The sequence below is a fragment of the Suricata suricatta genome, chromosome 7 (assembly GCF_006229205.1).
Source record: "Suricata suricatta isolate VVHF042 chromosome 7, meerkat_22Aug2017_6uvM2_HiC, whole genome shotgun sequence".
In the NCBI taxonomy this organism is placed as follows: Eukaryota; Metazoa; Chordata; class Mammalia; order Carnivora; family Herpestidae; genus Suricata; species Suricata suricatta.
In genome coordinates, this window is record NC_043706.1 from 38,092,019 (window position 1) to 38,105,458 (window position 13,440).

Here is a 13,440-nt window from a genome sequence, read left to right on the forward strand (position 1 = left end):
TACCACCCTGAACGCGCCCGATCTCGTCTGATCTCGGAAGCTAAGCAGGGTCGGGCCTGGTTAGTACTTGGATGGGAGACCGATTGTCAATTAATAAGCAGTTAGCATCTAGATTAAGGAAGAAGTAGGATTTCAGTGTTCGGACGCACAGCCCGCAGGAGTAGTTGGTATGTGGTACTCGATGTTGATGGCAGGATGGTGTCGAGTCTTATGTCTTAAAAGGCTTGTGTCTTATGGAGAAGCAAAATTTCACATGTGAATTTCTGGGTGTTTGCCAAACTCTAACTAGGTTTCCAGGAATAATGTGCTCATTCTCAGGCCATGCCTCTTCTTCCCAAGCTTCAGGTCATCAGAATTTGACCCCAAGACTATCTGCAAATGACAAAGCACTTTATCACATCCCTGCTGAGTTCCAGAATCCCACTTAGAGCCTCTCCTCCACAAGACTAGTCTTTGTTCAAAGAATCATCGAGGCTCATAATCCATGAAAAAAATTAACCCTAATTCCTTTAAATGTAGAAGCCCACAAAATCCGTTTGGAGCCAAAAGCAAAGATCTGCCTAAACAAAATACTTTGAGTCTAAGTTTGCTCTTACCATCCCACATTCATTCTGTGTTGTGTATTTAGATAGTTCTTTTCCCCCCTTCAGTTTTACCATATGTGGACAGAAGTGAAGCTGCAAGAAAAGCCTAACGATGAACTTGACCCTGCACTACCCCTACCCCAACATGAACTTGTCTCTTTCAGAGATACAAAAGTGAAGTACTTTTTGAAACTGCTGCCTCCTATCAGGCTGCACTGTGATAAGAACACACAAGTCTAAAGTACAAAGATTATACCTAACTGGTGTTTTCATAGTGTTTCAACAAGCCCCTTCTGAACCCAGTTCTTTTACACTTGGGTAAGCAGCAAGTCCTAGGACAGACCCAGAATTCACTCTAGGGAGAAAATCAATAGTTGGTCTGGCTATTTTAACTTTTTTTAAAAGTGTATTTGAGAGAGGGAGAGAACCAGCACACAAGCAGGGGACAGGGGAGGGGCACAGAGAGAGGGAAAGAGAATCTTAAGCAGACCCCATGGTGATGTTGGGGCTTGAACCCACAAACCATGAGATCATGACCTGAGCCAAAACCAAGAGTCAGACATTCAACTGACTGAGCCCCCGGCGTCTCTACCTTTTAAATTTATTTCAAGTAGGCTCCACACCCAATGCGGGACTTGAATGCATGACCCTGACATTAAGAGTTGCATGCTTTACTGACTGAACCAGCCTGGTGGTGTCTTAATAGCATAGTAATGGTAAAACAAAATTCCACTAGTTTTCCCAACACCTTTGATACTAAATCCAGGAATGTATTCTTTGACTGTCAACATAGGAGTGGACAAAGTGGTGCTCTCTTAGCTCAGGAAGAAAGGGGGACTAATATTTAGTATTTATAAGGATTTTGTTGAAAGCTGCTGATTTGTTGAGTCATCATTCTGCCCTGAGCAATTCAGCACGCATTTAATGTATGATACTTCGTTTGTTTCATGGCTGAATTCAGACACGTTCAGTCACAGAAGCTATGTGGTGGAAGAAGAGAGGAAGAGTTCACCATGAGGGGATTCTAAATCTGCCTTTCCAGAAATACTGACCCACCATTCTGATTTCTTCTCACCTTGCTCTTCTTCCCCCTGGACCCTTTGATTTTTCCCAATTAATTTTCGGGTGAATCTTCCATTACCCAGGTTCAGAACAACAGATGTGTGCACAGAACTTCATTGGACCCCAAAAGAAAACATCTTTATTCTTCCATTTCTGTCACCATAAATTTCTTATTTAACAACGTAACACCCATCTCTGTAACTTAAAACAAAACCCATCACTCTCTCCTAGGATGAATGTGACATAAGAATAATACTAAGCAAACTTGCAAATAACAGAAGATGCAAAATTAACTGCAATGTTCATCCTTCCTGAAATTTCTCTTAAACATCAGAGAAGTATAATCAATGCTGCCACCTAGTGGCAGGCCAACCAAGTCAGGCAGTATCCTGGAGCAAACAGGGGTCAGAGGCCCAACATCTGGTTTCCTTGCCTCGTATCAGGCCATCTACTCCTTAATTTCTTGCAAAAAACATCACAGCAACATTTCCCAAGCAATCCCTCCTCCAGAGTCCCAGTCCAATCATGAGAATACAGCAATCCAAGTCTGGCCTGTGACACAGACTACTTCACATGAAACTCTCCCCTGGCCAAGGACTTATATAGGCCAGTTCGCCCAGTACTGTGGTCAAGTAGGAATGACGCAGGAGAAGGTGGACACATCCAAAGCGCCCGTCTGTTCAGAGTGTGTACACAGTAATTCTGATGTCTGTTGCTTCAAACACCTCCTCGATCATTGCAGATACGTTTTCCCATTGCAGACGATCAAGACCACATCCAATCCTGAAAAAGACAAAAACATCTCCCCTGGTGGTGGTGAAGCTCTCTGGAAAGCCGGCTCTTCCCACTTCCCTTAGGCTGCACCCACTGAAGGCATAAGACAAACGACCTAGCCTCACACCTAGGCAGCCTTGGTGGGAGTCTGCAAGTTAATTCCTGTTGTGAGTCACCTAAGGCTGCTCCTAGACAGCCCCAACATCCAACAGCTGTCACTTCTCTTTTGCCTAATAAGGTACCACTTGTCAATTGAGGCTACATTTAGAAAATGTGTAACTGTGGTGACATGGGAGACTCACTTTCCTTCTAGATCTGTTGATAAAAACTAGCTGGTATTTTTAAAATATGCTTATGATCAAGGAATGGGAGCAAGGTGAAGGAAGATAAAAAGAGGGACAAAGGACAGGATCTCTGCAAAAAGGAAATCAAAATGAAATGTCGGGAAACACTGAGATGATTGTAATTCAGGTCTTAGAACACCCTGGTGAAAAACCTCAATCAGCCCATAAAACTCTACTACCTGGCACCTTTCTTCCAAGTTACCTTATTGATCCTCACTATCCCTACAGGAAAAAAAAGACTTCAAATTGCTCATTTCACATGTCTGATAATTAAATCCTTGAAAACACTGTGATAAAAACCACCCAACAGTTTCTGATACAACAGACACCAATACGTTAAAGCCCAAGGTAAGATGACCTTGAAGCCACATTTTTAAGTAACATGGAGCTTGGAACAAACCTGCATGCATGGTCTGACTCAAAACTAGACAGGAAGGAAAATGACCACAAGCCTAAAAAGTAAAGAGGATACTGAACCCCCAATATCATTCCCTTAAGTTCCCAATAGCTAGGGTCTAAGATATCACTAAGTGACATATCCTCTGGCTACTACCCACACTGACTACAAACAAGCATGCAGATTAAAAGGCAGTGATAATTTACCACCTTTTCTACACCAGATTAACAGGCTTGGGATACCTGAAGTGGCCCAGAAGAAAACCGCAATTGCTCAGACTTGGTTCTTAAGCTTTTACTGCTTCAAGAACAGAGCCTCGGCCTTAGGCAGAAGACGTTCAGATTCAACAGAGGGGACTCAACAACATGACCTCCCTACTAAGTAGGCTGTGTGTTTTTAATTATCCTGATTCATTCAACACAGGCTAAGAAATGTGTAGAACATGGCCGGAGGTCTGACAACTGGTTCACTGGTGATTTTAAAAAGTTTTTAAATTTGTCCACTTCTAAGCCTGTATTTTGAGTTAAGCTTCTCAGTCATTTGTCTTTCGGTAAGACAGCAAAGCTCACCACTCGATTACAAGTATTCAGTCGGGGCCCTGGATTTCCTTGCCTGGGCATAGAGAGGTCAGTGACTCCATTCTTCAGACAGTGGGACTTCATGGCCTCTAAACTCTTCTGTAAGTTTTCATAAGTTGGCTTATGTGAAGCCCTTTTCTTTGTAATCTGAGTACAAAGAATGAATTTAAAACTTTCATTAGTCCCAAATATTAGCCAAAGAAAAGCCATCACATTCTCCCAACATCCTGATCATTAAAAAAGTAAGTATATGTTTTGAGAACTGCTTAGAGCAGGATGACAAAATCTCTACAGTACCTTCCAGTTACAGGAGGCTCTCAGGAAAATCCACTACATAGGGCCTGAGAAACCCAGACAGTGCCATGCAATAACCTTTCCTTTTCCCAAGAAGCCCAGGAAATTAGCAGGCTGTGCCCTATTGTCTATTGTTTTCAAGCAAGGTAGGTCAAAGTCTTTGTGCCACTTCCAAGAGATAAGCAATGTATTTGTAACAAGGAAGAACCCATACCACCTGAAAACTTCCTGTTAAGTCTGTTTATTTAGAAACCACGATTGTTTGCTTTTTGTTTCTCTATAAAGAACAAAAAGAAACGTAGTGTTCCAAACAAGATTGGAAGTCTCATCGACCTTAAGGACAGCATCCCAAGGGCTCATGGCGTGTCCCCACTCAGCCTGCTGTCCAAATCAGATTTGTAGTGGGCTGGTTGCTCTAACTCACTCAGCATCATCACCAAGAAGCCGCACTCCCGGGGCCTTAAGGCCATGTGGACAGTGAAAGAATCCCACACTGAGGCAGGAAAGGAGTTAAGTAATACTAGGCACTGCATTTGATAGGGAAGAACGAAAGAGAAACTCCTTTGGGAAATCCATCTTTTGAGATACTATGTTTCTATCTCACCATAATTAGGAAAGAATTCAGGCATGGGGGGCATCCCTAATTTTTCCAAGTCTTAGAACACAGGCTTTTGGTAGCTGTCACAGTACTCTTCCCAGTGGAGCTCAGATGCAGCCTCGTGTTCCTTTCTAACACAGTGCTCCAAACAGCCACCTCCACTGGATCTGAGCTGGCATGAAATCAGGAACTTTTTGCCATCTTTGTCTGTCTAGAATGGAACATCATGAACATCACAAATGCAGCAGCCCACACTCAGTCCTTAGAATACAGTAAGAATTGACCCTTGTCTTACCAAGTAATATATATATCGCCCATCTCTCTTCAGAACAGCCACTTCTCCAGATTTCTTTTCTACGAAAGAGTTATTTAATAGTAGAAAGGTATTTTTAAAAACACCAACTTGCATTCTTCAATTTGAAATAAAACCTTTACAGATTTGAGTTGACTTATGTACCAAACGATAATTTCAACTCTGAAGAAACCTATTGTCTCTATTAACACTTTGCTCCTTATCAGCCTTACTTAACTTCCAGCTCTCTTCTCCATTTTGTCATTTTCCTCCTATCTCACCTTTTGTCCTGCCCGTATTTTCAAATACATTACTTATTCACTTAAAACACTTTTAACAACTTTTTTAATAGTTTATCTTCAAATTGGTTTCCATAATACACCCAGTGCTTCTCCCCCACAAGTGCCCCCCACCATGACTATCACCCCCTTCCTTCCCCACCCCTTTCAGTCCATGGTTCGTTTTCAGTATTCAGTAGTCTTTCATGATTTGTATCCCTCACTCTCCCCAGCTCTCTTTCCCCCTTCCTCTCCCTATGGTCCAGTTAGGTTTGTCCTGTTAGACCTATGAGTGCAAACATATGGTATCTGTCCTTCTCTGCCTGACTTCTTTCGCTTAGCAGGACACCCTCGAGGTCCATAACTTTTTTTACGTACAAAGAGTTAACTGTGTTAAGCATTATGAAGCACGGAGAGGTGTAAAAGTTCCTAATTACTAAAGAGCTTTCAATGAAGGGAAGGTGTCCCGTATACAAAGAACTACAATAAAAAGCAGTATAAACTTTTAAAGGAATCACCGATGGAGTCTCTGACCTGAGAAGCCTGGACTGTGATCTGAGCAGCTGTTGCCAAAGCTCTGCAGGTGATTCTAACCCATTATCTCTGGTTTAAAATCAATGGTAGAAAAGCAATTTGGTTATTCAAAGGTTCAGAAACGTGAAGTAATATCAAGGAAGTTTTATGATACAGGAAGAGATTAGGAACTGCTATAAGAACTCAAGTTTGGTGTGATGACCACCCAAACTGTAGGCCATTTTTGTAGGGGAAGCCTTCATCTAAAGTCAAAGTTCTCAGTGGTTAGGATCCCCTCTCTGCATGTATATCCTTGTCTAATAAACTAAAACAGAAGATCAAGATGCTGTAGCCAAGGCGGACTAGTTAAGCTGTTTTTCAAAACTCACGTTGATTCAACAGTTCCTGAACCCCTCCAAATTTCTTTTTGAAGAGGACAGCTATCCCAGCACCCATCCGACAATCCTCACTGATACAGTGGGCTAGAGAGTCTGTTTTGGGGCATGCGAAAAGGTCTCCTTTCACGTAAGTGATCTAAAATGTGAAAAAGGGCAAAGAAAGGTTTTGTTTGAAACAGAAAAACACTTAAGACATTTCTTTCATTTTCCTTTTACTATGTCCCCCCACCACTGCCCTTCCTTGATTTAAAACCAAATCTGTAGGGGCACCTGGGTGGCTCAGTCGGTTGGATGAGCAGACTCCTAACCTTTCAGGATTTGACACTAAGCCCGCCACTCTGCAAAAGATTCCTTGAAGCCTGCTTGGGAAGTGCATTCCTGCGCGAGCGCACTCTCAAAACAAACATTAGAAAATAAATAAAATAAAATCTGCAGAATTTAAGTAATTAACTACAACAGATTAAAAAATGTATAAAAGGGAAGTGATCATGGTCTCTGCCTAGTACTATATCAGCCTTTCTAAAGCAAATCAGCTGGGGGGGGGGACAATTCAATTATGTCTTTAATTAAAGTGTTTATGCTTTTGACCTTAATTATTCTGAATTTAAGTTCACCAATAAGTTAACAGTTGTTACGCACTCTGCTTCCCTCTGGATCTTCATTAGGGCTGCCGGCCATGATACTGAGTCGCTATTCCCAGAACTTAAGTGTTTCTTCAGCTACGAGAAGGGAAAGGAAAAATGCTTAGGCAGCCTGAACATATTCTACTCAAATTGCCCTGACCACCCACTTGGTAGTTTCTTCTCCCACCATTTATCGCTGAATGGGAGTTCGTCCAGCCTCTAGGAAACAATACAAAACTCCTCTGGGGCAAGAAAAAGAAGAACTAGGTCTGGAGGCGGCCGGGCCCCGCTCACATTTCGCGCTTTCCTGGTGCACCCCGCTCCGCAGGGAAGAAAAGGCGGTCCCTACGACGCGCCTCCTCCTTTCTCCTCGCCCGCGCAAAGCGGATTTAGGACTGTTACCTTCTCTGCAAAACCAAAAGTATTTCACCAGTGGGTTTGGCACAGAAGATAAAGGGAGGGGCTTGGCCACCGTCCCGATGAGCCGCAACCGAAAGAGTGTCTACACCAGGGGAGTGTACTGCCGAACCGCAGGCGGAGGAGAGGGAAGGCGGCCTCTCAAGGAAGGCTCACCTCCATCTGCCCTTGGAGGATGGGGAAGGTGTCTAGAGAGGTCTCTCGTTCTGTCTCCCACCCTAAGACAGGTCAGCGAGGGCGTAGTGCCTGTCCTAGGGTCCCGTGGGAAGTAGCGGGAAAGCTCGCTCAACGCCCCAACGTACCAGGGTTACCCTTCACCTGGAAAGGAGTCGGCCGTTTCGAGGTCCCGCCCAGCGGGGTAGGGCTCTGGATCCAGCCCTGGTAGGTGGGAAGCAGCGGACGAAATCAGACGCAGAGCCAATCCCGCCACAGCCCTTAATTGCACGCACCTAAAATGGCCGCCCACCACCTGGGAGCGGGGCGGCAACAAGCCACTCTAGCAAGCTAGCCGAAATTGCACTCTTTGGTAATGGCCGCCGAACTTCCGGCGGTAAAATCCGTGGAATGTCCCGCCGCCGCCCGGGCATGCGTAACGAGACAGCCCACCGCGAGTGGGGAAAAACGGCGCTTGCGCCTTAGCCCCAGGGGTGTGTCTCCAGCCACCGCAGAGAAGTGGGTGGGCAGTTAGCAAAGATAGTTAGCGCCTGCGTAGTACTATGTTTAGGGCGGTGTTTGAGTTCAAGGATCTGGCGCGTCCAGAAGGCGCCTGCGTATTCCTTTTGCTGGAGAAGGCGTCGAATCAGGAAAGTGGGCGTGGCTTCAGGGAACGCCTGCGCGGCGCTCCCTCAACTGGGGGTGGGGCGAGCCAGATGCTGGGGTTAGGGGGCGTGGTCTTAGAGGCGCCTGCGCGGAGGCGGTTGGAGGGAGGCCCGATTCCCCTTTGTTCAGGTTCGCCATTTTGCGAGGCAGCGGCAGTGGCGGCGGCAGCGGCGGCTGGAGCCTCTGATTGGGTTTCGGGGTCCGGTACTGGAGCCAATCAGCGCGGGCAGCGAACCGGGGGAGCGAGGCACGGTGAGTGTGAGGAGCCAATATCCAGCGGCCCAGAGCCGGCCCCAGCGCCCCGATTGGCGGGTCTCGCTGACCACTCAGGAGAGGCCCAGGCGCCCGTCGAGCCTCGGGAGTCTAGCTGAGCCTAGCCGAGCGGGGCGGCCGGCTGCCCCGGCCGAGGGCCTCTGAGTGCCCCAGGCCACTCCCGGCCGAGGCCTGCAGGGGGCCACCCAGCGCGGGGATGGCGCTCTGGGGAGCGAGCTCGTCGGGGTCCAGACCTTTGCTGGGTGCCTGTGCCTGTTGGGGATGCGTCCTCATTCTCCCAACCCTTAGGCCCAGATTGTCAGGTCCCAGGCTCGGGGTCGGTGGGCCTGTCTGCCACGAACGCCCTTACACTCAGGTGCACACACGCTCGGGGCCTTGGCGATCTCCAAATCGTGAGGGCTTCATACTGAAGCTCTCTCTTGCACTCTCCATGCTTCGGCCCTCGAGACGAGGAATCTCCCGCGAGGGCCCGCGATCCCAGCTCTCCGAGAGCCGGGTCTGCCTGTCTGCAGCCCATCTGGGTCGCGAATGAGGCCTGTGGAAGGAAGGTACGCGCCGCGGCCACGGGGCCCCGAGAGCGGCGGGGAGAGGGAGCCAGCCCGCCCCCGCCTCGGCGCCCTGCAGGCCCGCCCCCGCCGTCTCGCGGGTCGGGAGAGGGGGTCCGTTAGTGCGCCCACCCTCCTGCCCCGACGCGCCCCTCCTCTCTGCACGCTCGGCCTGGGTCTCCGGCCCGGCGCCGTTACCACCCCCTTTTGGCTCGTCATTTCCTCTCCTCCCCGCCCCGCTCGCCGGGGCAGAACCGCACACCTCCGTCTTGGAGTCCAACCAAGCGGTCTCCTTTCTTGTCCTGGCTGCACGGCGGCCAGTCCCTTCGGTGCCTAGAACCTCAGTCTTAGAAGATTGCCAGCCCTGCGCATTCCTTTTCCCGGAGGCTGCACCACTTGTTTCTCACATCATTTGTCTTCTCCATTGCTCGTCCTGTGAACTCCCCCTTCTTTGGGAATGTAGAATTCTTTTTTTTATTGTTTTCCTTTCACATTTTTGTCTCCCTTTGCATGTGTCAGGCTTGACCTTTTAGCTCTGTCCACAGCTATCTTTTGACTTATTTAATTTTACATACTATCTAATTTCACGTTAACGTTCTGTAAGCGGGTATTTGTAGAAACTCGAATTTGTACCAAGCAGCGATCTGTATGCTGGGGAGAAGTGGGTAGAGGTCAATAGTAAATAACCTTACTTTCCTGGTGGAGAGTGACAAGCGAACAACTAATTAACACCTAACGGTACAGTGAGGCCAAATTCAGTTCTGTAAAGTACTGATGTGTGAGCCACCCACAAGCCTCGGTGGAAGACTCCATATTACACTTTTCATTGACAGTGGGATTTCTTCCTACAGGAAAGAAAGGAAGAACACTACTCAGAGAAAAGACCATATGCAGAGGCACCAAGTTGTGCTGTCAGGAGTTGGGTGGGGATAGATGGGCTAGGACACTGGGCAGTACTGATGAGAATTTAGGCTGGAAAGCCCACTTGGTAAAAGCGCTTGTGTATCTTGGTAAGAATTTTCGGAAGCAGTTAATTTTTGGACTTTCAGATGGAAAAAGTCTTAAAAGTGTGTGTTTTCCCAGGATTGGAAGAAGAAGATCCTAGCTTGTGACCTTCTGCTTAGCTTCTGCAGCTAAGTTTGGGGGTAATAAGGGATTTTTCTCCTAGGACTTGAGAAATTTCTACTCAAGCACCTAGTACAGTCCCTGTTACATAGAATAGAGGAGGTCTTAAGTATATGATGTGCGTTTTTGTAATCACATTTAAGGCCATACAACTGGTAGGTTTCAGAAAACTGATCCAGTGCTCTCTGCACAACGAAAACTTCAGAGACGGGTTTTTTGTTTTCGCTTTTTAAAGTCACCTTTAGGGGGGCATGGGTGGCTCAGTCAGGTCAGCATCTGTCTTCGGCTCAGGTCATGATCTCACGGTTGGTGGGTTCGAGCCCCACATCGGGCTCTGTGCTGACTGCTAGCTCAGAGCCTGAAGCCTGCTTCAGATTCTGTGTCTCCGTCTCTGACCCTCCCCTGCTCGTGCTGTCTCTGTCTCTCAAAAATAAATAAAAAACATAAAAAATTTTTAAAGTCATCTTTAAAGATGATAATAAGTAGTAAATAAGGCTATTTACTATTTGCTTCTCCCTTTAAGGATGTTTAAGTCATCTTCAGTTCATTTAATCCTTGGACATTATCCACGTTAGTAGGTGAGGCAGCATGCCTAAGGCGTTTTTAAAAACATATTTGCTTTCTGAATATTGTCTTTAACCTTGGCATATAAAAACATTCACCTAGTCACTTTAAAAGCACCAAGCACTTTCACTAGACTTCTTTATAAAAGGTAGTTTATAAATTAGAGTCTGGTCGCTGTCCTGTTAAACATCTCTAGAGCCTCCACCCATCTTCAGAAGAATTATCTCGCCTGGAATTTTAAGAGACCATCTTCTGGCCTCAAGCTTTCTCTTGACATGGGGCCTTTTAGTCTGCTGTTCATATCCTGCAGCTTCTCTGTCCTTGGCTTGCTGGAAGCCTGCTTGGGCTGGTCCAGGGCTCCCTGAAGGGGTAGCTGCGGACTGCGGATGGGAAAGAGAGATTCACACAGTTTCTTTCTTTCTTTCTTGACATCATCCTGGCATCATCATGTATCATCTCCTATCTCTTCCTATCTCGGCAGGTTTGGGGCCTTTATTTATAGACATATGACATCAGAAAGTGGAATTTTTACAAATAATTCTCAGTGATAAGATGCTTTGAAAAGGGTGCAGAAACTGGTTTTACAGAGGCATTTCTTCAGAACTACTCTAATTACAGTGAGGTAATTTACACATCATAGGATAACAGGATATTCTCAGTGAAAAGCAGATAACATACATATTCGTTTGAACCAGTAGTAAATCTTACAACTAAGAAGATAGCAGGATGTTTTCAGTGAGAAGCAGATAGCAAACACATTTGTTTATAGCAATCACGCTAAGATTCAGGCCTAAACAAGGCTAGGAGTCATCCTGTCTGGCTCACAAGAGGAAGAATGTATTCGGCTGGTTAGTAAATAAACCTTTTGTCAACCTTGTCCTTTGATGTTAAAGGTGTAAGCGCCATAGTCGCCCTAGAGGAGCCGGCCTTTGCATATGAGTTTAAGTTGTAACTACTCTTACCCATCCTCATAGTGGGCACCAAATTAGCATATGTATGGGCAGTGACTTCTGCCTGGCTCTTGTTTGTTTCTTAATCCTAAGTTAGGCTTTTTTTCTCCAGGCCAGAGTTAATAGTAAATCTTGTGTTCTTTAACCCCCTTCATTATCTATGCCTTAGTTTGTGAGGCTCATTAGAAGAGCCTTTCGACAAACATCTGCAGTGCTTTGTTTAACTTCCTCTTTATAGAGGTGGGAATATGCTTCTTCCCATGAGGTATCTGATTTGGAACATTGTGAGGCCTAATCAATAGCAACAGGCTTAATTTTAAGTGAGCAATCGGTTAACAGAAGGAGATTCCAGCTTCCGTCACCTGTGGCAGGAGCCCTGCTACGTCTACCATTTCCTTACTGTGACCGCGTCATCCAGCAAGGCCGGTGCTCTAAGGATGCAGATTTGATTCGGGTTTCCCCTCTGACCTTGAAGGCCAGCTAACACCATTAACATTTCTGGGGGCGGGCCTAAAGATGGAGGTTAAGACTAGTCACGCCCTACCTGGGGGTTCTGGGTCCACTCTGTAATTGGTTAAAGTTACTGTCAATGATGTGATGCTATAATGATTGGACCCCTGTACCTGTGTCACAATTTCCTGTAACTCCCCCTTCCCAAACTCATAAAAGGCCCTACCCCGCCATGTTCGGGGCTCGCTCCACGTGGATCCAGTGTGTCGTTGAAGTCTATGAGCCCGAATTTAGGCTGGCCGGTCTCTGGTTTCTGGGGGCGATAAAGAAATCTTGGGTACAACAGTGCGGCTCCCAGCACTTGCTCTTATGCTGTCTCTTCATTTAGAGTACTCTAAGCTTTCCCACATCATCACATATATAAATCCTTCTCACACTTTGGACCAGATCAGATGTCATATTTTCCTAGAGCCTTCCTTGACTTACCTGTCCCCAGGTGAAACAGATGTCTGTTCATCTTACCTGTTTGTCTCTTAGGGTTCCAGTAAAGACTACTTCTTTACCAAACTTGAAGACTCTTTGAAGTTAGGATCTCCGTCAGCGTTTTCTTTTTATTTCTGAAACCTTGAGGGTGGTGTCTTGCAGTTGGTTCATCGTTAGTAGAGACAAGGACCAAATTAGGAACACCAATCCAGAAATCTCGTGGACAGTAGGGAAGGGACAGCCCTTTGCTCTCTGGCCTTTTCACAAACCGATCAAGACCCATTTGCTAAGTTGTGAAATCAATTTACTGAGTAGGGCTGCTAATTTTTTATAATGCAATTGGAAATACGTGCATCTTAGGTTACACAAATCTAAGTATTCATGGAACTTGTTTCAGTTAACTTTTTTTCACTGGTATGTATGCAGTGATTTGTGACACAAAATATGTTTCTGTGAATTGTGGTCAAAAAAATTTGAAAGCTCTCTGACAGTCTTTATCTGGTAGTGATTATTAAGTATGGTACTTTTGAGGGGCTTTTCACATGCTTATGGTTGAATTTTTGGAAGTTTAGTTTTAAAACGTGTATGGAGACACAGGAATGGATTCCTGGTAGTTAGCAACATGTCGGGTTCTGCACGTCGTTTTGGGGAAGAAGAGGATTTTCATGGCAGCCAAAATAGAGACACACTCACTCTTTGAAGGACAAACTGTTAGGATTAAGAGCTGGACTGAGTAAATCTGGCTTGCTTAATTTTGTTCAAGTCTTGGTTGGAAGAGCCCTTGAGGAAGGATAGTGTCACGTTGTATTGCAGTTTTGCTAACTGAAGCTCATGGTAATAGGAGCACACGGCTTCGGGGAAGCCAGTGGGGACGCACTCGCCATTAGCAGACTCAGTATAATGCTGCAATCTGAATCTCTCATTAATGTGAGAGAGAATTAAATTGAGAACTGCTTCGTTTTTCACCTGTCCAAATAAAATGGATTGAAATGTCTTTGAATTGGAATGCTTGTATTGCCAGGATAAACTAGGTAAGAAGAAAATCTGGGTGGCATTCTGTTTATTACTCATGTACTTGG

The 13,440-nt window shown here is 45.9% G+C and overlaps 2 protein-coding genes across 12 annotated transcripts in view; one reads left to right on the plus strand and one right to left on the minus strand.

Annotated features, from left to right (window-relative positions):
* Positions 1–1,758: 1,758 nt before the first annotated feature.
* On the minus strand, positions 1,759–7,848 carry OARD1 (O-acyl-ADP-ribose deacylase 1). Of its 5 annotated transcripts, none has more exons than XM_029945282.1 (6): positions 7,471–7,833; positions 6,752–6,831; positions 6,104–6,248; positions 4,927–4,985; positions 3,774–3,886; positions 1,759–2,429 (listed from the first exon to the last, which is right to left on the minus strand). In XM_029945282.1, exons 2-6 carry the CDS (start codon positions 6,788–6,790, stop codon positions 2,327–2,329), a joined length of 459 nt encoding a protein of 152 aa, XP_029801142.1. In that variant the 5' UTR covers positions 6,791–6,831; positions 7,471–7,833; the 3' UTR covers positions 1,759–2,326. The 5 variants fall into 5 exon arrangements, with proteins under 5 accessions (XP_029801142.1, XP_029801141.1, XP_029801144.1 ...); XM_029945281.1 differs by having other exon boundaries at positions 7,455–7,833; XM_029945284.1 differs by lacking the exon at positions 3,774–3,886 and having other exon boundaries at positions 7,455–7,842.
* Positions 7,849–8,068: 220 nt separating this feature from the next.
* The window catches only part of NFYA (nuclear transcription factor Y subunit alpha), a 33,659-nt gene continuing 28,287 nt past the window's right edge, over positions 8,069–13,440 (plus strand). For 3 of the 7 annotated variants that reach the window (XM_029943978.1, XM_029943981.1, XM_029943980.1), the window contains exon 1: positions 8,070–8,223. The gene's annotated coding sequence lies outside the window, so the exon portion shown is untranslated. Of the gene's footprint in view, positions 8,224–8,282; positions 8,793–13,440 lie in introns of those variants that run through there. The other 4 variants (XM_029943982.1, XM_029943984.1, XM_029943983.1 and 1 more) reach the window with 4 other exon arrangements.